Source organism: Aplosporella prunicola (assembly GCF_010093885.1).
Source record: "Aplosporella prunicola CBS 121167 unplaced genomic scaffold K452scaffold_4, whole genome shotgun sequence".
Taxonomy (NCBI): domain Eukaryota; kingdom Fungi; phylum Ascomycota; class Dothideomycetes; order Botryosphaeriales; family Aplosporellaceae; genus Aplosporella; species Aplosporella prunicola.
Window position 1 is genome coordinate 532027 of NW_022983532.1, and position 23634 is coordinate 555660.

At 53.7% G+C, this 23634-nt stretch overlaps 9 protein-coding genes across 9 annotated transcripts; 5 read left to right on the forward strand and 4 right to left on the reverse strand.

Annotated features, from left to right (window-relative positions):
* Window positions 1-197: 197 nt before the first annotated feature.
* K452DRAFT_355959 (uncharacterized protein) lies at window positions 198-2362 on the forward strand. Its single transcript, XM_033546008.1, has 5 exons — window positions 198-581; window positions 658-1141; window positions 1199-1562; window positions 1617-1682; window positions 1730-2362. The coding sequence occupies exons 1-5, from the start codon at window positions 425-427 to the stop codon at window positions 1919-1921; spliced, it is 1263 nt and encodes a 420-aa protein (XP_033401231.1). The 5' UTR covers window positions 198-424; the 3' UTR covers window positions 1922-2362.
* Window positions 2363-3712: 1350 nt separating this feature from the next.
* On the forward strand, window positions 3713-4499 carry K452DRAFT_221048 (carbohydrate esterase family 12 protein; the record flags this gene model as incomplete). The annotated part of the gene is made up of 2 exons (XM_033536496.1): window positions 3713-3797; window positions 3862-4499. 2 exons carry the CDS (start codon window positions 3713-3715, stop codon window positions 4497-4499), a joined length of 723 nt encoding a protein of 240 aa, XP_033401232.1.
* Window positions 4500-7263: 2764 nt separating this feature from the next.
* K452DRAFT_295142 (uncharacterized protein) lies at window positions 7264-8466 on the forward strand (the record flags this gene model as incomplete). Its single annotated transcript, XM_033541778.1, has 3 exons — window positions 7264-7482; window positions 7526-7993; window positions 8338-8466. The coding sequence occupies 3 exons, from the start codon at window positions 7264-7266 to the stop codon at window positions 8464-8466; spliced, it is 816 nt and encodes a 271-aa protein (XP_033401233.1).
* Window positions 8467-9918: 1452 nt separating this feature from the next.
* K452DRAFT_283878 (uncharacterized protein) lies at window positions 9919-10531 on the forward strand. Its single transcript, XM_033539851.1, has one exon. It carries the CDS (start codon window positions 10287-10289, stop codon window positions 10497-10499), a length of 213 nt encoding a protein of 70 aa, XP_033401234.1. The 5' UTR covers window positions 9919-10286; the 3' UTR covers window positions 10500-10531.
* A 104-nt stretch (window positions 10532-10635) lies between these two features.
* On the reverse strand, window positions 10636-11064 carry K452DRAFT_283879 (uncharacterized protein). The gene has a single exon (XM_033539852.1). It carries the CDS (start codon window positions 10961-10963, stop codon window positions 10742-10744), a length of 222 nt encoding a protein of 73 aa, XP_033401235.1. The 5' UTR covers window positions 10964-11064; the 3' UTR covers window positions 10636-10741.
* Window positions 11065-14837: 3773 nt separating this feature from the next.
* On the reverse strand, window positions 14838-16394 carry K452DRAFT_243621 (uncharacterized protein). The gene is made up of 2 exons (XM_033537916.1): window positions 16326-16394; window positions 14838-16270 (listed from the first exon to the last, which is right to left on the reverse strand). Exons 1-2 carry the CDS (start codon window positions 16326-16328, stop codon window positions 15125-15127), a joined length of 1149 nt encoding a protein of 382 aa, XP_033401236.1. The 5' UTR covers window positions 16329-16394; the 3' UTR covers window positions 14838-15124.
* Window positions 16395-16586: 192 nt separating this feature from the next.
* K452DRAFT_264621 (uncharacterized protein) lies at window positions 16587-18148 on the reverse strand. The gene is made up of 6 exons (XM_033538703.1): window positions 17870-18148; window positions 17712-17802; window positions 17629-17654; window positions 17189-17540; window positions 16962-17128; window positions 16587-16909 (listed from the first exon to the last, which is right to left on the reverse strand). Exons 1-6 carry the CDS (start codon window positions 17933-17935, stop codon window positions 16838-16840), a joined length of 774 nt encoding a protein of 257 aa, XP_033401237.1. The 5' UTR covers window positions 17936-18148; the 3' UTR covers window positions 16587-16837.
* Window positions 18149-18878: 730 nt separating this feature from the next.
* On the reverse strand, window positions 18879-20506 carry K452DRAFT_221160 (uncharacterized protein; the record flags this gene model as incomplete). The annotated part of the gene is made up of 3 exons (XM_033536502.1): window positions 18879-19903; window positions 19952-20248; window positions 20311-20506. The coding sequence occupies 3 exons, from the start codon at window positions 20504-20506 to the stop codon at window positions 18879-18881; spliced, it is 1518 nt and encodes a 505-aa protein (XP_033401238.1).
* Window positions 20507-20953: 447 nt separating this feature from the next.
* Window positions 20954-23463, forward strand: K452DRAFT_305530 (uncharacterized protein; the record flags this gene model as incomplete). The annotated part of the gene is made up of 5 exons (XM_033542909.1): window positions 20954-21085; window positions 21146-21300; window positions 21356-22409; window positions 22466-23260; window positions 23317-23463. 5 exons carry the CDS (start codon window positions 20954-20956, stop codon window positions 23461-23463), a joined length of 2283 nt encoding a protein of 760 aa, XP_033401239.1.
* Window positions 23464-23634: the final 171 nt, after the last annotated feature.

Consider the following 23634-nt stretch of genomic DNA (forward strand, 5'->3'; position numbering starts at 1 on the left):
AGTAGGTGGAGTAGTGGGGGTGTGGAGAGGGGGGGGGGGAAGGAAAGTGAAGCTTGGAGGGGAAGCAACGACACGCAAAGGCGGTGGCCGGTGACATAGGAAGCTGAGGCCCGCGCGATTCGATTCGGCCCGTGCTGTACCGACGGAGACGCATTACAAGGGCCCAGATTGCCTTGTCGGCGCATGCCATCCATGTCCGCCCAACAACCTCACCTAATACCCATACTCTCAGAGCCTCTCGCGCCGTGATGTGCCATTCCGCCTGCTCCTAATCCGCTTGAGCTCTCGACACACTCGCATCACCGCTCTCTCCTGCGCTGACGCGGCTCCAGTCACACGACAGACGCCCGTATCTAAGCACCCGCGCTGAACAACGCGCCCCAGTCCCATCCTCGACCACGACCACCCACCCACCACCATCACAATGACAAAAGAAGCCGACGTCCCCCAGCCCGGTCCCGCGCGGATATCCAAGGGCGGCGGGCCTGACGAGTGGCTGGAGGCGGCGAAGCAATGCAAGTACCTGCCCGAGGCCGACATGAAGAAGCTCTGCGAAATCGTCAAGGAGTGCCTCATGGAGGGTGAGCTGCCCACGGATGCGCTTAACGACGCAACCCCTCTGGGAAACATGGTCCCGTGTTGATGGTCGCTTTACAGAATCAAACATTCAACCCGTCAAAACACCCGTCACCGTATGCGGTGATATCCACGGGCAGTTCTACGACCTCCTCGAGCTCTTCCGCGTCGCTGGCGGCATGCCCAATGACACTGTGGTCCCGGAACCAACTGTTCCAACAAAGACCATTAGCGCGGCAGACATCGAACCGCCAAGCACCATCACGGACCCGACTGTCAAACGGAAGATGAAGAGGCGATTCCAGGCCGACAGCAAGTACACGGGCCCCGCTAGCCCCGGCGGCGACGATGACGAAGAGCCCGGCGAGGACGAGGAGGAGCAGCGCGGCCGGAGTCGAAGCGCTAGTGAGAGAGGAAGCTTTGGCGAGTCGGACTCGGGGGCGGGTCAAAACATCTCTGGCTCCGGAGGCAACGGCATGCAAAATTACATATTCTTGGGAGATTTCGTGGATCGAGGCTACTTCAGCTTGGAGACGTTCACGTTGCTGATGTGCTTGAAGGCCAAGTAAGTGTGCCCCACCCACTAGGCGCACAAGAAGTGGAAACTGACCAAGTTGTTCAGGTACCCCGATCGCGTCACGCTCGTTAGAGGCAACCACGAATCACGGCAGATCACGCAGGTCTATGGGTTCTACGAGGAATGCCAAACCAAGTACGGCAATGCTTCAGTCTGGAAGGCGTGCTGCCAGGTCTTCGATTTCCTTGCCTTGGCCGCCATTGTGGATGGCAAGGTTCTCTGCGTGCACGGTGGCTTGAGTCCGGAAATCAGGACTCTCGATCAGATCCGCGTGGTAGCCCGTGCGCAAGAGATCCCCCACGAGGGCGCTTTCTGCGATCTGGTGTGGAGTGATCCAGAAGACGTGGAGACGTGGGCAGTCTCGCCAAGAGGCGCCGGCTGGCTCTTCGGTGACAAGGTGTCTTCCGAGGTGAGTCCGGTGATTTGACGATAGCGCATCATGCAGTCAGCTGACGAACTGCAGTTCAACCACGTCAATGGCCTGCAACTGATCGCGCGAGCGCATCAATTGGTGAATGAAGGCTACAAGGTAAAGCGTGTAACCCCGTCACTCCGAGCGCGGCTGACCTTTTGCAGTACCACTTCAAGGACAAGGACGTCGTGACTGTCTGGTCTGCACCTAACTATTGCTACCGCTGCGGCAACGTCGCGTCCATCATGAGCTTGGCGGAAGATCTGAACCCCAAGTTCACCATCTTCAGCGCCGTGCCAGATAACCGACGCGCGGTCCCGGCTGGACGCGGCACGCGTGGCGAGTATTTCCTATAGAGTGCTCCGAAGATGCTGTGCATACGATACGTGTTTCTTTCTGTGCTTGATATCCGAATGAATGAACACCCCAAGGCTAGACAAGGCGGCGGCAACGGGCGGAGCAAGGCAACAACCAGCAGGCAAGGGCATTGGCGGCGGTGACTTGAGCGAAGGACGCGTGAGGATTCGGGGAGGTTCGGTTACACGTGTCTCGCGCCCCATGCGCGTTTACCGGCTTGACTTTTATTTTGAGGGAGAAATGTACGGGCGCTCAGATGGGCAATGATTGTTTTGACGACATGGGCTGTATTATAGTTTCGAGTATACTCTGTAAGAAGAGAGCGAACGCGACACGAGAGGTTGTAGCGGAAGCAGTGCAGCGGAGACGTGACGCGTGCGCCAGAGGCGCGCGGTTAAAGGTGAGGTATATATAGTGCGTTGGCGAAAGTTTTTAGCGGCTGTAATGGTCATAATTCTGAGAGGTGCATTGAAACCACGACCTCTTTCCCTTCACATCGCCTAAGCGAGGGTCCAGTTCGAATCCGATGGTGTCCGACCAACTCGTGTGGGTAACCCACGATGAAGGCGGACCTAAGCAATGAAGTCTACTGTCGAGGGAAGCAATTCTGCAGACGCGGCTTCACCACCGGATGGCGGTGCTGGGTAGCCCTTGCTCTGGTATGGGATAGGCGTTGTGGACTGATGAATCAACCAGGTATATCTTTTTCTTTTTGGTCTTTTTTATTTTGCGTTTTGCTGATCTGCCTCTCGCTTAGCACGCAAGCCAGGCAACCAGGCACTTACTCTCTCACACCTCCCCTATAGCCGAGCAATGACGCGCCATCCCCTCTCCCCCAACATTGTGATATTCAGCTTCCCCAGCCAACCTGACTCCTCACCTTGTCACCGTCTTTTGCTCGCCTGCTCGCTTCCAATCGCATTCATATGCGCGGCACACTGCCATCCGTGACTCGGGCCGCACACTTCTCGGCCAAGCAGTCCAGACCCGGTCCTAGCAATCAATCGGGTTCGGTTCCCCGCAAACCCTAAGCGGGCATCCCAAGCAGCAGGTCAGTTTGTCCGTCGGCTCGGCCATCCAGATGGTCCAGGCGAGGTAGAGCAAGCAGAGGAAGCCGGGCCCCGGACACAACTCATGGGTCCGAAAGGGGAAGCGGCTCCATGCGGCGATCACACGAAACGGTAAGACATTTGTTTCAAGCAGCACCGCTCCAAGACCTCATCTCCGATCGGCTGCGGTGCGCAACGGGCAGCGCGCGGCTGCCAACCCACCAGAAATAGGCAAGTGGGCGTGGCGGCCACGGCGCCACATGGTCGGCGGTGCGCTTGGCGTTCAGGCACGCTGCTCCCGTGCCGATGAGACACTCTGCCAAACGCCATGAAATGCCGTTCAGGACCCATGGCACGATCCGCGCCTCGCCGACGTGTGAAACGCCCAGGATGTTCGCCGGGTGGGCTGGTTGAGGCCGTGGTTGGCGGATCTTGGTTTATGCTTCTTCATGCGAGACAACACTCCTGAGATGTGCTTTGTATAGCCGCCGCTTAAAAGGTAGGCTGCGGCTCGCGGTACTGACGGTTTATCTTTCGTCCCACGTTTGCCTCTTGCGCTGTTGATATACCTTTATTCTATACCAACTTCCATTCTTTCAAAGGCCAGGTGCCAGCTTCTCTCATTCACAACCTCTACCACTACTACTGCTATTTTATCCGTCTCTCCTTGACCTACCTTTTCCAACAATGAAGTACTTCATCTCTGCTTCCACGGCGGCTCTGGCCATGACCGCTTCGGCTATGCCTACCAAGCGCGCCACCCCTAAGATTCACATGGCTGGTGACTCGACCATGGCCAAGGGCGGCGGAGGATCCGGCACTCAGGGTAAGTCCAAGACGGCCTGTCCATTCCCGCTGCAAATCCAGGCAAAACTAACAGTTTCCATCAGGTTGGGGTGAACTCCTGGGCGAGGCCCTGAACGTCGAGGTCGTCAACCACGCCAGGGCTGGTCGCAGCGCCCGCTCCTACTGGGAGGAGGGCCGCTTCACCGAGCTCACCGACGCCGTCTCCTCGGGCGACTACGTCGTCATCGAGTTCGGCCACAACGACGGCGGTTCGCTGTCCAAGTCCGACAACGGTCGCACCGACTGCGCCGGCAAGGGCACTGAGACGTGCAAGTCCGCTGACGGCAAGACCGTCTACACTTTCCCCTTCTACCTCATCCAGGCCAGCAAGGCCATCAAGGCCAAGGGCGGCAACCTCATCATCTCCTCCCAGACCCCCAACAACGTCTTCGAGACCGGCAGCTACTCCTTCTCGCCTACTCGCTTCGTCGAGTACGCCGAGTACGCCGGCAAGCACATCGATGGTGCCACCTACATCGACCACAACAGCCTGACTGCCACCGCGTACAAGTCGCTCGGCAGTGACGCTGTCAACGCTTTCTACCCCAACGACCACACCCACACCAGCTCCGACGGTGCCGCCGTCGTCGCCAAGGCCTTCGTCAAGGGTCTGGTCTGCGCTGACCACGCTCTGGCGGCGCAGGCTGTCGACGAGAGCAGCCTCCCCGGCGAGTGCCCTTAGAGGGGTGCGGCGACGTTCTTGGGATGATGAATGTGGTTTCTTGTAAATAATTGTAAACTTGGAATAAAGGCGTACTACTCGATGTCAGCCTATGCCCGAAAATCAGTCTTTTGCGTGATGTGATTTGTGTTTGTGGCTTGCTATCTTTGGATCCCTCTATTTCGGCGTTGTCCAAGCCAAGGGGCTACCTAGCGTTGTCGCAGAACGCTTTCGAGCGCAAACACCCCGTCTTTGCGGAACCCGCCGTCGATGGGGGCGATATTTATTGTCCACGGTACATCCCATGGGCCCAGAGCGTGTTGGAGGCGTCTGTTTTGAAGCCCCATCCTTGGCGAAAAGAGCCGCTTTGTTGTTGCAATTTGCGTCTTCATGCGCGACTGCTTCGATCACGGATAGCCTTGCCGGAAGATGCGCCTAGGCCGTGCTTACGTGACGGGCCGAGAAGAGCAGCTTGCAACCCGCTATCGGAAGCTCGGGGTTTGGTGCACGGGAGGAAAAGGGTCCTTGGTGGCTCCGACAGATCCGTGGCCCGTTGCCGGATATCTAGGTCCGCAGCGCTATCCGTGCGTGGGACCAGTTTTCAACCACATATCAAAGCGGTTACGTGCATTAATTGCTATCTTTCGCTTGCCGCGGCATGGTGCATCGAGTCCGCAGGCTGTCTGTCGAGGTAGGGGCGCGATAGGTCTTCTGGCCAGTCTGCGCAATGCATCTTACAGTCCATTGAGCGAAGCTTACAGCCGCCAAGTTTGGGTAGGACCGTGCGATTCCTTGCAAAGGGATTGTTGCGTCGAGTAAAGAGGCTTCTAGCCGACGGGGATGCGCAGTTTGTTGTGGGTCTCCTGACAACGTCGTATCTACGGTCATGCTGTCTCTGGGCCCTACGAGGAACATAACGAGGAACAATTCAGGACCTGAAGCCCATGGTATTCGTCCTCTGTAAGTGGTAGCTATGTTGGTCCAAAATCATAGGAATCGTGTTAAGATGCACCATATTGTTCGTGACCTCAGCCAGCTGTCTGCATGATCACCTGCCGGGTATTGTTGTGCGCCGCTGCCATGTGTGTGCAGCCGGCCGCCCTGTACATATATTCCAGCGATAACACGTGGGCGCAACGCATTGCGGAAGTGTCGGGCTCGATGGATTGCAAAACCATGACTATAGGCTGTGGGGGCGTTGCACCTGAGAATATTCAAAATACAACCTTATATCAAAATGTTCCTATGGGCAAGGCCAAAGTGACGGAGGAGGCGGTCCACGTGACCAACGGGATGAGGATAGCACAGGGTACCGCCGGAGGCGGGAAGAGAGCCGGTGGTGGAAAGTATGTCGGAGGCGGACGAGGGGCCGAAGAAACGAGGCAGGTATGGACTACATACGCTTTGTTGTTGTTCAAAGTCCGTGCTGCCATATGGCGAGTTGCTTTGATGGAATCCTGTTTCTCGTAGGGCTAGAAGGGCGCGGGAAATTCTTGTGTATGTCTGTGTAATGGCCTTTTGATTCTTCTCAACGCGGGGTTTGTTAGGGAAGGTAAATGGTTGCCTCAATCGGGCGTTCTCCAGGGAATCCAAATTAATATTGCAGCATTCTTTTACCCGTGATCCATGCCGCCTCCCGCGCGGTTACCCAGCATGCAACAAGCCGGCAATGTCTCTAGTCCAAGTGGTCCAGGATGCACGAGTGTTTGTCGTGTCAGATGCAAACGGTCCAAGGGTCAAGAGCAGCAAGGGAGCCATAGGCTATACAAACGTGCAAGGGACACATAACAGCCTCCGGGCGGAGTCGTCCCCGGAAATTTGAAAAGCAAGCATGCGCCACTAGGCTCCCTGGGAAATAAGCGTTGTAATCATGATAAATCGATGCTTTGCCTGCCTACCTGAACGGGTTTTGTGAAGGATACCATCACAAATGCTCTGCTCATGGCTTTCAGGTAAAGAGAGGCGGCTCACCTGCGATAAGGCAACGCCTGCCGGTTGGTGTCAGCTCGGCCGCAAGCAGAAGATGTGTGCGGGGGGGAAAAAACAGCCACGTGGGGCCAAGGCCAAGGCCAACGGTGTTTGCGAAGGACATGAATTGCGGCATGTTGTGCGTCCGGATGTGTGGTACTTTATTCGGCGAGAAGCTTGACCAGAAGCTTGGGCGGCTTGCTTGCTCTGGGGCCAAGCTGCAAGGAGACTTGGTGGCTATACACAACACCAGATAACGATAGCGGAACCGGAGCGGCGGCGGCGGCGGCAGCAGCAGCGGCAGCAACAGCAACAGTTGGCGGCGGCGGTGGTGGTTAGGTTAGATTGATGTCGAAGACCGAGGACTAAGGCGGGTGGCAGCCGTGGTTCCCCAGTACCTAGTAGTAGTGGATAGCATGTTGGCAAAGAGTGATGTTGCTGACGGCGGCAGGCTTGAGGGATGTCGATCGGGCGGGGCGTCGGGCGAGGGGGGCTGACCCATGGAATTAATGTTTCCTTTGCGCTGGCCTCCTTCGAAGGCCTTCTAGCTCCTCTCTTGGCGGGCGGTACATATCTCGCGCATTAAAAGATTATAATGCCGCCGCGAGGGAGGGCGGAATCTCCAAGGGTCCACCCGCCGCCTGATCGGATTACGCTCCGCCTTCTCTAGGAGTAAAACATCAGTCCGCGCACATCCCGCCAGCACCTGTCGGCAGCCTTTGAGCGCACGTCACCATGACACCGAGCGAGCAGCCCATTTGCTGATGGTGAGCCTTGACAGACGCGAGAAGCCGCCCGTGGTGAGGCTACGGGCACCATGGCCTTCCCCTCCTATTACAACAACGGGACTGGCGAAATCCAAAAGGATCCCGACCACGCCGGGAACAGGCTGCTCCTCGCATCCGCCCCGCTAGCAGCTTACGCCAACCAGCAATTGCCTGACTCGACCTTCGCCCAGCGCTCGAAGCCCCCACAGACCAAGCGCAACCACATTACCCCCGTGGCCTGCACGCCCTGCCAGCATCGGAAACACAAGGTGCGTCGTCAAACACCTCTGCTCCACCATGCTGACCGCTCAGTGCGATGGTCGCCGGCCCGTCTGTTCGTCTTGCATCGCCAAGAAGCGTCCCGATTGCGTCTACGATGCCGCCGGCGATCAGCGGCGCACCTCCGCCTTGAAGCTGCGCATCAAAGACCTGGAGCGGCAGAATGCGGACCTGAAGGACATTGTCGCTGGCATAGGTTTGGCGCCCGATCGGGACCAGGCCATATCGATCGCTCAGCATCTGGCGGAAAGCGAGTTCCATGGCACCGGCGATGTTGCCGAGTACCTGAGAAGGAACAGCGATGGTGCCGTTGGGGCGTCGAAACGCCTCAAGAAGGATAGCCACTCGTTTCCGACAAGCGCAGGTGTCATGGCACCACCAGTCTCGCTCATGGCACCGTCTACCACCATCGATGGCGTGGTTCCTCCCGCTTGGGAACCGGAATTACCTTCTGCGTCAATGAACTTCACACCATGGAACTTTGGTCAAAGCTCAGGCGAGGTAAGCACACAGTGCTGCGGCATATCTCGAGGTGTTTTTCGGGTAGCGCCATATCGACGCGTCTTTGGCGGGATTGCCTGGCTTGAAAGGCTCGAGGTTGCTATGACGGGATGGTTGCTGCATCGCGGATCAGTCCGACCTGCGAAGACCTGCTCTTGTTTTCCAAACTTTATCAGTCCTGTCTCCATGAGCACTTACCAACAAGCAGCGCCGTATCTGCTCATCGAGCTTTTTCGTGTCTTTCATCCATGTTCCTCGACATCCTGTAGACCTCAGGCTTGGGAAGTCTTGACGGGCTCGGTCTATATTGCTCTGGAAGAAAGACGCTAACCAGAACATTGCAGGTAGCGGATGACTGGTTGCAATATCCATTTGGAGCACCATCGCCTATGGGCCAAAGACATATTCCGGACAACTTCTACACTCCACAAGGCGCTGTCGAAATGGACCAAGAATCAGGATCCTCACAGTAAGCACGTCGGTTCCAATGTGTCACCGTCATATTCCTGACACCTACCAGCCGTGAAGATTTCAGTCGCATCCCAAACGGAGCTTCAGAAACGGTGCGGCCTGATCAATATTGGTATCCATCCCAAGCGGGGCCGCGGCAATAACGTTGGGCGCAGTCCCCAAAGAGAGCTGGTAATGGGCCGAAAAATGATGCGGTAGGCATTCGCCATCATTCCGACTCGACTCGGGGTGAATGATGGCCGTATAGGTCGCCGACGAAGACAGAATAGGTCACGCGCTGTAGCTGTGTTTTGTGCGACCTTTTGATCGGACTCCGCGAGCGTGGACAACACGCAACGTCACGAGAGTGGATTTTGCAGGATTGAAGGCAGAAAAGGTGTTGTCCCTATCCAACAGGCGGTTGGAGCATGGTGACCGCGCCACGGATGAAGGTCCGACTCGTGGACGTCATCACGAATACCTTGCCTCATTGTTAGCAAGGAACGCGAGGCGGTATGGTGTTCTTCACAAAGCTCTTTCCGCTGACAGCAAGCCACCTACACCTACCCATCTTGTTTGCTGGCTGGTTTCATAAGATTCATCCCGACCGTTCAAACCCAATCCAGCAGGGTTTGGTTGTGGCTTCCCGAGCATACATGTCTCAATACTTAATCTGCCGCTGCTAGCTACTTCATATTGTGTAGTGCGGTTGCGCTGCAGCGGCGTTTATATCATACCTTAGCAGGTTCTCAATGGGCCTTCCTCTTCTTTTCTTAGCGGTTATAGCTGATAGCTTGTGTGGGTCGAGTGGACAGACGATGACGGCTACGAGAGCACAGCGTATCTCACCGCTGTCAAATGTGTCGAGCAGCGTTCCATGTTCAACGCGCGTAATGAGAGCCGAACCGATATTGGGAACTAGAGGTAAGCGAGGTCTCGTAAAGGAACGAAATGCCAGTAAGCGGGCAGGACAAGAGATGCAGCAATTGCGATGCTGGGAGACCGGTCGATTCTATATCCTCCGTTGCTTACTCCTAGTCCCAATCGCGCACAGGGCATGACGGAGGGTATGCCGCGCCCGACGTCAATCGATGGTCGGCTGCTCATCGTTCTAGCCAATAACTGGACGCCGTGCTGTGTCAGCTTTGTAACGAGCTGTCAAACATACTTTATCATATTCTCTAACCCGACACCATTGACGCCCGTCCTGCAAGGGGTAGGGTACGGACATACGGACCATATTCCCATGCGGCTACTGGCTTCTCCTTCGGTACCTCGCAGCGCTCTGCGGAAGGAAACGCTAACAGCCAGCTGTAGCAAAAGCTCCATCAATCCACTCATTGACCGTCGCCACCTCCTCTCATGTAGCTTTTTATTCTTCCTCAAGCCAGATCCCGGGTCTTCGTGGGCGATCCAACCTTCCGGTGCATACTTCCTCGCGCGCTTCGGGAAGATGGAAGGGAGTCCAAGAACAGAAAAAAAAAAAAAAAAAAAAGTCAAACGGGAGGCGAGTCAAGGGCGCGTGCTTGTATGGGGTACGGCCTTATCGCCGCGGATACCAATCCGAGGGAAAACAGGAAAGTGCCGCCAGGCTGTCGTCAAGACGTCAAGAAAAGGCATGGCGGGATAGCCTTAAGATTCTGTCGCCTAAGTATTCGACCAAGCGGACGCCCCGACGCGTCCACTCCCTGCAGCCCGTGGCCAATGCTGATGCTACTAAGTCCATTCGGCAACGTGTAGCGCTTATTTAGGCCTCAATGCCGTATGCTTACTTACTGGGCGATGGGATCCACTTCCGTATCTATGGAAACACCGTCTCGACCTCAGCATCTCAGCTCATTGCATGGAGGCGATTTTGAGCATCGGAAGGGATCCATACGGGAGGGATGACGCGTTCTGGCACGGACAGCATTGTGTTGCACCAAATGGCGAGACTATCATGCACGAGAAGCGCGTCAATCGGTCCAGAGGGTGGTGTCCCATGGTACCAGATAGACCCTCGCTGTTACGCAAAGAGCCTAGTCCGCCTGTAGCATTGTCTGTGTTGTACGTATGAGTGGGATGCCGCTCGTAGAGATGCGGAGATCCTCCTTCATCCAACAGTCTTGTGCTTACGCCCGAAACATTCCTGACGAAGCTTGATAAAGAAACAAAACGAACATCGCGTCCAAAACGGAGTCCCGCGTCCCTGGTCTATAGCCAACAGCAACGGAACAATGTGTACTGCATCAGCTTCCCGATCTTGCCCGTTCAAAACTAGGGATTGATTCCTAGCGGTCCGCCACAGCTTAACGGTCGTCATGTCTCAAGAATCCATGGAAGTACTGTACCGTCACTCAAACTATGAAACGCTAGTAGCCTATCAATCCACAAACCTCCGGAAGACCCGCTTGATCGGCCGCACTTAAGGCCCCCAGAGAGCAGATCGAGCATCACATGAGCGAATCTCCACGTGTTGTATCGGTAGTAGTTACTTGACTTGAACTTCCATTGTCCAGGACTCCCGCCAGCCAAAGACATTATGAGCGCAAGGGAAAGCGCAGCGGATAGTTATTACTAGAGGCACCCGCTCCTTAGCCATTAGCCCATTGCATTCTCCTCATTGGCACCTAAGAGGATCCAATCATAGCCGAACTGTCTCCAAAAGAGATTACGTGCGCAAGCCAAACCCGCCAGCGACATTGGTTTGTTCAGGCTTTGACACGTGGGGTTCTGCACAGCGGAGGAGCCGGGGGCGAAATCTATAATGTTGGGGGCCATGGCCATAACAGACCAAAGGTGGTGTAGAATCTCTTTCCGAAATCTAGCTTATGTGATAGGTTCGTTGTCCGTTTCTCTTCACCGTATATCTCACTCCATCACATATCACGATTTTTGCGTCAGGCTTCAGCATTGACTCGTGGCACAGATAGAAAGCAACCAGAGCTCTAACTGTCAACTGATCACTGGATATCTGAAATTGCCCGTGCTTCTTCGGCTTTCGATTATCTTTGGGGTCCGACGTCTGATAACTCTGACAGACATTGAACGCCAACATGGTGTACAGAGTGTCGACCTCGTCAACCTTGTCTAATGCCAATATCAACCTCCGACAACAACAAAATCTGAGGAGCATCTTTTTCATAGTCGAGGGCTGTAGGCATCTATTGCTTGCGCTAACAATTGTGCAGGCATCTCTTGAACATCTACCTGCACCATGGCCATGATCCGACTGTCGAACTGTCCTGCTGGGCAAAAACCAGCTGTATCGCTGCCGTCTAGCCTCGCGCTCTTTTTACCGCACCTTCAGCAACCCGAACATTCGCTGCAATACGCTTGACGTCACTTTTGTTGCCATTGCAAACTGTCGAATAAACTTACGACAAACGGACAAGCGGACAAACGGATTCTACAATATTGCGTTCGAAACACGGAGAGACAGCTCGCATCCAAAACACAACAGAGAACACCACGTAAACATTTTATGCCATTGGCAATGACGTCCGTTTATATCGGATACGTTCATTCGAAGACTATTGTCCACAAAGCGAGGTGGTTGGGATATCGAGATAGGAAGTGCAAGCCACCAGGCATCATTGGCAGGCTTCTTTACCTCATGGCTTAATTTTCGCTCGAATGGAGTGGCTACAGTACCACAAGAGTATCTCGCAGGTGGCGTTATATCGCGACGGTCTACTCCAGCACAATATCCTACGCCAAATTCAAAGCCAAAATCTGTCTCCAGCCACAACCATCATCAAAACTCGAAAACGAAACGCTGCAATTGTCTCGGCGCAATCAAAGCGGGCTGACACCGGGGAGGAGGACCAGGCCGAGTCATCTCCAATAAATGTCTTTGTTCTCTTGTCAGCAAACTCTGATCATCGTCCACCGTGGCGGCTACAAGGTGCAGCTGTGTACGCGGTGGCGGGACTTGCTGAATGGCTTCTTTGTCAACGCCCAAGTCCAGACCTAGTGTTACTGGTGCCTGCCATTTTCCATTCCTTTATTCAATCCCCTATATAACCTCCGCTTCCCCATACCCTGACCCACCCACCATCCACAAACGGACTTACCAACTCAAGCCACTCATTTCAAACATACACCACGGTTTCTTAACCTCCCCCACCATACCACAATTCAATCAATATGACGCGCTCTATCAGGCCCCGCCTCGTCAAGGACAAGGACTACCCGGGCTGCATTGCCTTGTAGAAGTCGGGGAAAACGAAAAAATGAGTCTGCGGAGGGAAATATAAAGCAGGTTAGCATGATGCTACTTGGATTGCCAGGCTGTATCTCTATATAGCGGTTGGACAAGAGCGGCTTTGGACTCCGACGTGGTTTCCAGCTTAGTATGAAATTGTACTTGAACTTTACACTGCCAGTTTTAATTTCTTTTTGATGCTTATGTGCAAAGCGATAAACAAAGTGGTGTGGAGAAAGGCTGCAGACGTTTGATGGAAAGATATATGATTTCTTCTGTTGTGGAAGATGACCCTATCTAAAGAGGGAATTAGTCGATGCATGCGTAGCTGAATTGATATAGATTGGAAAGGTAGGTATCGTTTTTCATCCCCACGGTAAGTGGTTTCTTCATGTAAGCGAAAGCATGTCAAATCACTCTGGATTTGGATATTGGAGATACTGCATTCATGACTATATGCTCTTGTAAGTAGAATAGAACGCTCCTTATGGATCACTTCATATGTAGACGCAGAGCTTGTATTCGTAGCTAGCAGGGTCATGTAGATATGGCTGCTGCACCTTCACAATGCTCCCCACAGATGACTCCGTAGGTGGATGTAGAGGCTACGCTCGTAGTTGGCGTTATTATTCACGGGGGGTTGTGGTACCTTCTGGGCGCGCCCTACAGATCACTTCTCATGTAGACGTAGAGTGCATTCGTAGCTACTTGTATCATTCATGAGGGTATGTAGATCGTAACAGCATCTCCCTTCCGACCGTACCACAACAGCATGAAGATAAATGCAGTTCATGGATGTCTGTCGCACTAAATGCCCTCGCCTAAAACTCACACACGACGCGAAACGCACTACCAACACAGCACCATAACAATAAATGACTTTCTTCTTCAAGAACCCGCGTAAAGCGAAAAACTTAATGAAAAAAAAGAGTAGTAGTTCGCGTCAGCCCGAAGCAGTGCAATACGAGCGACACTGTGGGAATCGACATGTGCAAGCACAGCGGCCAACCCCCCGGTTCCAAAAACTAGATTAATCACGAATGCTCCCGTAGGAGCGTTTCAGAGATTAAACTGAAAAGAACAGATACTACACTTGATCTAAGCCAAAAGGCAAAGAGAGCTAAAGAAAAAAAAAGAGAAGGCTGTGGAGGGGGAAGCGAGGTTTTTATACCTCGTCGTTGAGGCGCTTGGGCCGCTGCGTTGCTGGGCGGGAATGGTTGCGCTAGGCTGCAGACTAGGCAGCCGTGGGTTGGCGGCGGGTCGATGATGCGAGTGGCCCGCTGTTTCTCGACGCGTGCGTGGTTTTATTGGTTTCGTGTCGCGGTGGAACCGTGGCACCGTGGAAGACGCGTCTGTGATTGGAGCAAGGAATGCAGCTGCGGAAGCTGACGGACGCTGAGGGAAACCTGGCTTGCTTGCGACCTGCTGTGTTCACATGTACGCGCACCTAGTCTGAGAACTTCAATCTGTGCAGATACACAACGAAACTCATCCCAAGGGAATGCGGTTGGATAGTTGCACCATAACTTAAGTTTATATCTAGGCAGTACGGATCCGTATTCTGCCAGACCTGATCTCAGTCATTACAGGATAGCCCTGACCATCCAATTGACGGTTGCGATGAAGTCCACAAGAGTAGGTACGCTATGGTGGAACACCTAAGAGGTATGATTGGCCATGGCATGTAATCCTTTAGCTTTTTTCCAGTTAGGTGGTGAACATAGCTCAGATGGTGGCTAAGTTCGGTATCTTTGCCAAATGTTCTCGTGTAGTCACAGCCCGGGATGCTGCAGATCGTCGTTTATCCCAGTTATGGGTCTTAACGTGAGTGTCGAATGCGTGTCTTGTCTCATACACGGTTTCATCGTTGCAGCCCGTCACCGTGCATTGCTGCCGGAACGCGTGTGTTTGCCTTGTGAGAGCGTAAAGAATTGGCGTTTGAGTATTTATTGTTGCATTCGCTGCACACGAATGCCTTTTCTTTTTGCTTGTCCGCCTTGCACGTCTCTACGTGCGCGTTTTTACGGTGGAATGTTGCCGTGTGCCCCGTAAGCTTTCCTCAAGATGAGCCATGTCGCGAACAGTGCTAGTCCGTAAGGAATGAGGAGAGACACTCCCTAAAATACCACACACACACACACACACACACTCTCTCTCTCTCTCTCTCTCTCTCTCTCTCTCTCTCTCTCTCTGTGTGTGTGTGTGTGAGTGAACGACAGCTTATGACCACGCCTGCCAGCGCTGTCTTGGCAAGTGCGGCCCCTCGTGGAGCAGGAGCAGGAGGAAGTCGCTCACATAGAGGGCAGATGCCCTATCTTCGGCACATGCGTCGCAGGCTGCCAAAACGAACTTGATTCCACGATCCAAACAATGAAACACCCATCCCATTACCCAGTGCGCCAACGCTATGCAGCTTATCCACCCGTGATGTAACCGTACTCTGAACCCGAAAACGACGCCGAAAAGAACCCATATCGTGTGAATTCATGCCACTATTAGAGGCGCCTGAGGCCTGTACGGGGCCCAAAAGCACCGCGGTTATACCGCTTCAAGCAATATCCAGCGGCCTTCAGGCGCCGGTTCTCATGCCGTTGTCTCCGTGCGTCTTCAGCTGAGAACTTTCCGTAGGGTGCTTGGCGTAGCGCCCAATCGGTGGTATCAGCTACAGTGTGGGAGGAAGCAGAGCTTTGTGAAGAAGACCTTGATAATGGACGCTCCGCTGGTATAGTTGGGTTAGGGATGCGCTGGGGTGTTTGATAGCAAGCTTGTTGCGCGAAGACCGGTGTGTGGACTGAGCCTGTCATGGAAGCATTGAATGATGCGCCTGGGGCTTGAATGCTTGCTAACGGCGTGCTTGGAATTTGTGCTGCCGCGCCGTCGACTTCCATCCCTTCTGTACCGTGCGAGTTCGTTACCATCGGCCGTGGACCATAGGCATTCGTCCCAATGGGTGTCACGAAGGCAGGCGCGGGTATCCAGTCTTCAGACACGGTCCTGGCGAGCTCTTGATTCTCTTCTTCCTGTGCAACAACCTTCTCAACTGCCATTTTGCCCTTTCCCTTAGTGTTGGTCCTCACTGCGCTTTTGGTAACGTCTGCCTTTTTTTCGTTGTCTTCCTTTGGCGGAACCCTATCTTCACCTCTCACTTTCGCCTCGTCGACCGCCGTCCTTAAGTCCCTCGGCACTTGTGCATGGATCCCGGTCATAAGTTTGGCGCGTCTAACAAAGGCATTCCAATCTTCCTGCAGCAGTGCGCCGGCCTCAGCGTTCAGTGCACTCGCCGGGTTTGGTTGGATCAACAGACAGGAGATTGTGACAAGAACATGGCGCAATGTGAGTGTAGATTGCCAGTCACGCTTCAAAGTGTCGACGCAAACAGCGCCGGTCGCTTCCTCGACGTTCGGGTGCCATATTCGGGTACGGAAGTGGGCGGTGGGTGGTGCGGTCGGGTAGTTGCTGGGAATCTCAAGGTGCAGTTTATAGAGGCCGGCGGAATACGGCGTGCCCTCGGGACCGGCGAGAAGGATATCGAGTTGTGTCAAGTCATCCGAATCGGCATTTGCGGGAAAGAGGTAGTTGGGCGGGAGGTTTGAGTGTAGGGTTGCATGGTCGGAGGCGAGACGACGCAAGGACTTGGAGTTCTGCGAGTCTGTAAGATTCTGTATGGCAGAAGTAGAAATCTGAGGGAAGACTCACCATGATGAGGGTGCGACAAGGTCAGTAGGACAGGAGAGGATCAGTCGGGCATCGGAATGGCGTTGGGGAGGTGGCGGGCGCCAGGGCGCTTTGTTATGATCGCAGGGTTGGAAGCGACTGCTGCAGCGACAGCCGAGCTTTATCCTCGTCGCGTGCGGCCAACGCGTCCCCTTGCGGCCTCACGCGTAGCGACGCGTTGATGATTTCCATTAACGTTACGACAGGGGGTTCAATCTTGCACTGCTTCGACAATGCAACAAACTAGGGTAGTCAATTCAATTTGGGGCGGTACGATGCCGCACTACCTAAGGTACATGACCTCCATTCCCTTGATAAGGACCAGGACGCCATGCAATGCACCTAAACCACAAGATAAATCATGCGCCGAGCGAACCGTGAAGGAAGGTGCAGAATACCCCAAATAAAGGAAAGGTGGTTGTCCAAACCCGGGAACCTAAAGAAGGCAAGACTCCGCAGCTTCGACCGGGTATAATGTTATCGTACTGTCGCGCCTAAGCGTCGTCTGCAGCGTTGGTCAAGGAAAGATACGCTGTCCAAGCAATACCGACCGTGGAGACAAAGGGCTGCAAACGGCATGTTAGCCAACCGGTTGTAGTGGATGAGTACAATACTTACGATCTGGAACTGGATGGGCATGACGCGGAAGTTGAGGATTTGCACCGCAGGCCAAACAATGTAGTTCGCCTTCAAAGCAGGAACGTAGACATCCTGGAATTTGCGAGCCACAGCGCGCTTGCCGCCGCCCTCGGCGACCGTCATGAAAGTGAAGAAGCAGGCGAGACCTTGAAAGAATCAATCAGCTTTTTCAAAGCTCGACAACCCATTGTATAGATGCGACATACCGACAGGCGCAAACATGAACTGGTCGCACGCCATACGCTTCAGCGCTGGTACAGTAGCGGAGCCTTTGCTCATAGGGAACGCTTTGGACAGGAAGCTGAACCACCTGTGCTGGACGGGAGCCATCATGAAACCGTAGGCCATGAAGCGAGTTAACCGCTCAAAGTCAAACGGAGGTGGTAGCTGCTTGGACGCCGGAATGAGTTCGTCCCTGTGGAATGGATCCTTCTTGTCAAGCTCGTGAATCTCGATAGCAATCAAATCGTCTTCCTTGACCCCTCCGGGCTTGCGCACTGCACGTTCCCGGACTGACGTCAGAGTCTGAGCTACTGTGTCCGCAACACCACCCAATATCTGACAGTTCGGTCAGTTAGGATCCTTTATAAGGCTGCATTTTCAGAGGTTACATGCGAACAACATGCAGCACTTTGGGTATACGTACAGCGTTGGTAATCATCGTTGTGAGCACTGCGCGTGCGTCGTTAGTGAACATATACCAGCTTCTGAACAACGCGACAAGCTTACCTGGCCGGTTGGCATAGTATGTGTTGAACTTGCGTGTGAGGATTGAAATGAATGCCATCTCGATTAGGAAAACTATGGCGTTGAGAAGAGGCTGTCAAGGGATGAAGCAGGTCAGCACGCGCTCACAAAGGATTCAGCGGCCTTAGGAACGAACTCACGATGCTACCGTAGATGCAACGGCTGTTGAGGGTGCGTAAGAGTCGGCGACGTTGACCTTCAATCATCGTGAAATGTGGTGGATCACAGGCCTTCTTCGATGACGTTGTTATCTGGGTTCGGCAGGCGCGCGGGCACTCCTGACAGGTAGTAGGTAAAAGGCCGGGCTACTGACGGCACAACACTAAGAATGCTGGGACGTCGATTATCACAGATTCGTTACGGTCGGTGGAGGGTCGTGTCAGCTTGGGATGAGAAGTAGAGGCGAAACACGGTCGGAGATTGTACATGAGGCGGAGTCGTCCCGCGCGCTTCCAGCTGCCTTACTTTAACGTGAGGTCCCATGTTCGTCATATTCCGCCCCCGCGACCACACTTCCTCCGAGCGGGATCCTCCCGCACCTTTTTGGCTCCGAGTAACAACCTGCACAATCCGATCCGACACATGCTTAATCCTGCGATTCGCGCCGTAGCAGTTGCCAGTCTGATCTCCTGACTCCTGTGTCACATTGCTTTTCTATTTTTGGATAAATTTACAATCTCCAAACGCACGGACACCAGGAGATCTATATCCACATAATAGGAAGACACGTCTTTTAAATCTTGCACGCACTACTTTGGGTAAGACAACATAATTATTACTATCTACAGACGAGTATGTTTCGTAGCCTGCCAGTCGGCCATGATAAAGCTTGGTCTTACTCGTCGGACGAGAAATGTGGTATTTAGCCTGCGCTTAACAAACTATTGATTGGCTCGCAAAACCGAAGCCCAAACCTGGGCTAATCTTTTGAAGTTGACTGCGTGCCTTTCCTCATGAATGAGACGATTGTAGGCAAGTCATAGATGTCCGTAAACTCCTGTGACTGGAGATCAACAAGACGGAGAGCCTCTAACGAGAGTACTCCATCCTTCCAGGCTTGTAACTCGATTTGCGTGCTTTTACACGCAGATGGTCCCAGGGTTCTGTAGCACTGTTTAGTTTCTAAGCCGTTGAAGAGTCCGAAGTGACTTACCCTATTTGTAGTCCTCTAGACCTAGAAAGAAATATATCATTTGCTTCCCCTGGATTCTTTTGTTTGAAAATGACCTCGAATGCAAGTTGACGTGCCTTGTCGGACCGGTTGACGACGAAAATATCCCATTTGAAAGGTTCCATGACATAGACACGATCTGGACCCGAAACCGTTACCGCGATTTCGACCGAGCCGGGTGGCATCACTTCTTGTTGCGCCGCGTCAAGGTAGGGTAAAGAGTCCGGACCTGGTAGGCTTGTAGGTGAGCCAAGGCTAGTTATGCTTCTCGAGAATGAATGGTCGCGAGGAGAGTGTCCGAGAAGATGATCAGGGACTTTTAGCTTTGACTTCAGGATTGCGCCTATGTCCACGTTTGTTCTCCAATCTATGGCGACGGCAGGCTGACAGTCTTCTGATATGAGTACTCTGGCTCTTATCTGGACGTCTAAGGCGTGTACTGCCACAGGGGCGGTATATTCCTCAGGACCCCGCTCTGGAACGAGCCTATAAAGTAAGGCCACCTGGTCTCCTGATTTGTAGATGTTGCCAAGGCCAGCTCCAAGTTGATAGCCGCATGGTTCCACCCGCCCATCTGTCAGCCCAAGGTCCATTTTGTCGAACCGTAGGCTGTAACCAGCTATTCCGGTGATTTCAAAGTCGAATGATGCAAAGATTGAAAGGTCATTTACTGGACCATGGCTTTTTGTGTACCTTATCCTCCATGCTAGCGCTGGCACAGCGCGAAACATACGGCGGCTGGCACTTTGCAACGGGCGTAGAAGCTCCCGTTCCACCGCAGCGCTTGGAGCAACCTTGGTGATTCGAGATGCTGAGAGATGAGGCTTGACACCTTCGAGAGTAGAGTCTCTAGCAAAGGAGTCGAGCAAATTCCCGGACAAAGGCACCAAGCTGGGTAGATACTCATCGTCTAGTAGCTTCGCCTCAATCTGTTGTACAGGCTTCAACGAGGCACCAACCGAAAAGTAAATTACAGGCTTGGGTAGCCTCGAGCGTGGGTGTCCTTGTACAGTTAGCGCAAAGCTTACAAAGAAGCATGATAGGAGCATACCAAGGAAGACTTCGGCCTTCCACGCGACGAAGGTGTACTGTAGCTGTCCTCCCCTCTCACGTTCAACTGTCTTTTGAAAAAACAGCTCGGGAGTTGCAGGGTTTTCGATAGTGACGGCATGCAAAAGCTCCTTTAATGGAGGCGCGTGGGGCGGATGACCCGGGCCTTGGTGAGATACAGGAACAGTCGTCGTAGCATAAGCTTCAAGAGTAAGTGCCAGCCTAGTGAGATAAGATCTCAAAGTGCTTTCGTCGATAAAAGGCGCTCGTAGCACGATGTATACGGGAACAAGTTCATCTACATTCCTAGCAATGAGTAAGAAGTCTAATTCAGATCGCTCACCCTTACGAAATGCATACCAAAGAACATGAATTGCCTTTGCGGAACAAATGGCAGAATAGACGGGCTCTGTTCGTTTCTAGAGCCATCCCACGCGTCCAATAGCTGGTTGATATCAACCGATGAGGCTGCAGGTACGATTGTCTCGACCAGCGAACTCTCGGAGAAATCACCGCTGGTAATCCTGGCATGACCAGGAAAATTTGTCGTTGCCATACTTGCTATCCCAAATGTCGCCTCATGAATAGTGGTACATCCTTTACTGCAGGTCGTGCAAGGCCAACATAGGAGATTTGCGCTGCAGCAGTTGGGCGGATTCCTCTCCCTCAGTTGCTGCTGGTTCAAGAGAGCTGGAAACTGAAAAAGAAAACAGGCTGGGGGAGTATTCTAGGGGGGCGACCTAATGGAGCATGTGATAGAGGGACTTGAAGCGAAGGTCATCGGGGCAGCCGTCAAAGGAGGCTCCCCAGCGTTGACCCGAGCCCTAGCACCGCTTGGGCCACTGCCAATTTGCCAAGGCCGGAGGTCGATCTGCTGTCCGCCGCCGCCGCGCCCCAAAACTTCCACCGCGCTGTCGGACCTGCACAGCTCCATATCGCCAGCAACGCGCTCGTTCGCGTAACTCCATCATTTTGCGGATCGCGCATCGGACCGCTTGCGAACATGAACGGTCTTCCACCAGTGCCGGGCCTGTGGCAGGAGGCGCGTACCCCCGATGGACGCGCCTACTACTACAACACTCAAACAAAGGTCACCCAATGGACCAAACCTGAAGAGTTGTTGACTCCGGCCGAGGTAGGCATTTGCTGTTCTCGCTTCTCTCACTTGGACAGCTTCATCTGACTCGGGTTGTAGCGCGCTCTCAAGGACCAACCATGGAAAGAATACACCGCCGAAGGAGGACGGAAGTATTGGTACAACACTGAGACTAAGCAGAGCTCATGGGAGATGCCAGACGTCTACAGGAATGCTATTGCCCAGACTCAGCCGCCTGCACGGCCTGCCGCCCCGTAAGTAACCTGTCCCAATTTTTCACAACTTGTATTTTTCTGACATTGAGGAAAGAGCACAGACGTTTGTCGCTGGCGGTACTTCAAACTTCGCATCACAGTCACATCACAGAGATCGTGATGACTTTCATGAGCGCTTGGGCCCGGATCGCCAAATTGGTTGGGGCCAGTCGGAAACAAGAGAAACCACGCGCATCCCTCTGAACTCACAGACTGATCCAGAGTACTCGTCTTTCGATGAAGCGCAAGCAGCTTTCAAGAAGCTTCTAAAGCGCGCCGGTGTCCAGCTCGATTGGTCCTGGGAGCAGACCATGCGCGCTACCATCAAGGACCCGCAATACCGCGCCATCAAAGACCCCAAGGACCGCAAAGCTGCATTTGAGCAATATGTGGTAGATATGCGTGTGCAAGAAAAGGAAGAGGAAAAGAAGAGAGTCGAACAACTTCGCGAGCGATTTGGCCAGATGCTGAGAAGTCATCCAGAGATCAAGCATTTCACACGATGGAAAACGGCCAAGCCGATCCTTGAGGGCGAGGCCATATTCAACAGGGCCAAAACCGAAGATGAGGCAAGACAGCTTTTCGAAGAATACATCGTCGAGCTGAACAAAACTCATGCTGAAGAGGAAGTCAAGAAGCGCACCCAAGCCGCTGATGAGCTTGCCTCGATCCTCAATGATCTTCAACTCGAGCCGTACACGCGATGGTCTGAGGCTCAGGAAATCATTCGGGAAAGTGAGCGGTTCAAGGGAGATGAGAAGTTCGAGTCGCTCAGTCAGTTAGACATCTTGAAGGCTTTCGAAAACCACATCAAATCACTTGAACGCAGCTTTAACGATGCTCGCCAGAAGCAGAAAAGCCTCAAGGCGAGGCGCGAACGCCAAAACCGCGACCAGTTTATTGCTTTGCTGAGAGAGGTCCGTGCCGATGGGAAAATCAAAGCTGGCACTAAGTGGAAAGAAATCCACCCGCTCGTCGTGGACGATGCCCGGTATGTTGCTATGCTCGGTCAACCTGGATCTACACCCCTAGATCTATTCTGGGATATGGTCGAAGAAGAGGAGCGCGTTTTGCGCGGCAAGCGACATGATGTTCTTGATGTCCTAGACGTAAGTTCTCTAAGGCAAACCTCGAATTGTGGTTTCATAATAACACTCAAAACAAGGACCGGCGCTTCGAAATTACCCAGAAAACTACGTTGGAGGAATTCATGTCTATCATGCAAGCTGACCGCCGTACGGCAAACATTGACCAGCACTCACTTACACTGCTCTTCCAGCGGTTGCTTGAGAAGGTTCACCAGCGCAATGAAGAGGACAAACACCACGCCGAGCGTTCTCAACGCCGGGCCGTGGATACTCTGCGCTCACGCATCAAGCACTTAGAGCCACCAGTCATTCTGGGAGATACATGGGAGCAGGTACGTCCTCGCCTCGAAAAGTTTGAGGAATATCGTGCCCTTGATTCGGATGAGGTTCGTCGGTCCGCCTTTGACAAGTACATGCGACGCCTGAAGGAGAAGGAAGAAGACCGTGAGAGAGAGCGCAGCAGACGCGACCATCGTGATCGCGAGCGCGGCGATCGTTACCGCGACGATCGTAACGGCTACGCGCCGAGCCGGCGTCACCGCACCCGCACCCCGGAGCCCGACGCCTACGAGGCGGATCGGCGCAAGGCGCAGGCTGATCGTGAGCGTTCCTACCGCAAGGCCAGCCTGACAGGCCTGTCCCCTCGTCGCGATAGGGACTACCGCGACCGTGATGACAGGGGAAGCAGGCCTATGGACCACTACGATCGCGAGCGCAGGGTGCGCGAGGTCGAACGTGAACGTTCTTATATCAGCCGTGCGGATCCTCGCGACAAGGGCAGCGAGCTCGACTACGGCGAGAGCAGGGCTGGCAGCATGAGGCGCCGGCGTGACAGTGATGGCGGCAGCCCGGAGAGCAAGCGTGATGTCAAGGTTCGTTTCTCTCATCTCACTTCCTTTCATACACATTACTGATATTTTGTCTTCAGAGGACCCGTCGTGACAGATCATCTCGTGAGCGCACCTTTTCCCCTCGGCCTCACAGATCTAGGACTCCGGCAAAGGAAGCACCCCCTCCGAAGGAGGATGTGGCTCTTCGCTCAGGCAGCGAAGAAGGCGAGATCGAGGAGGACTAAGCTTTTCCTCCTGGTACAGCTTCGTCAGTCCAATCTCTAATTGGTAGCTGCTTAACCACTTGCACGTCGTAACTTGGCGGCCGGCGACAGGACCAAACCAGTGCAAAACTCACCACGAGACACCCGAAGATTCCTGGTATCGACAAGGGACAATTCAATAATCTCGGTATG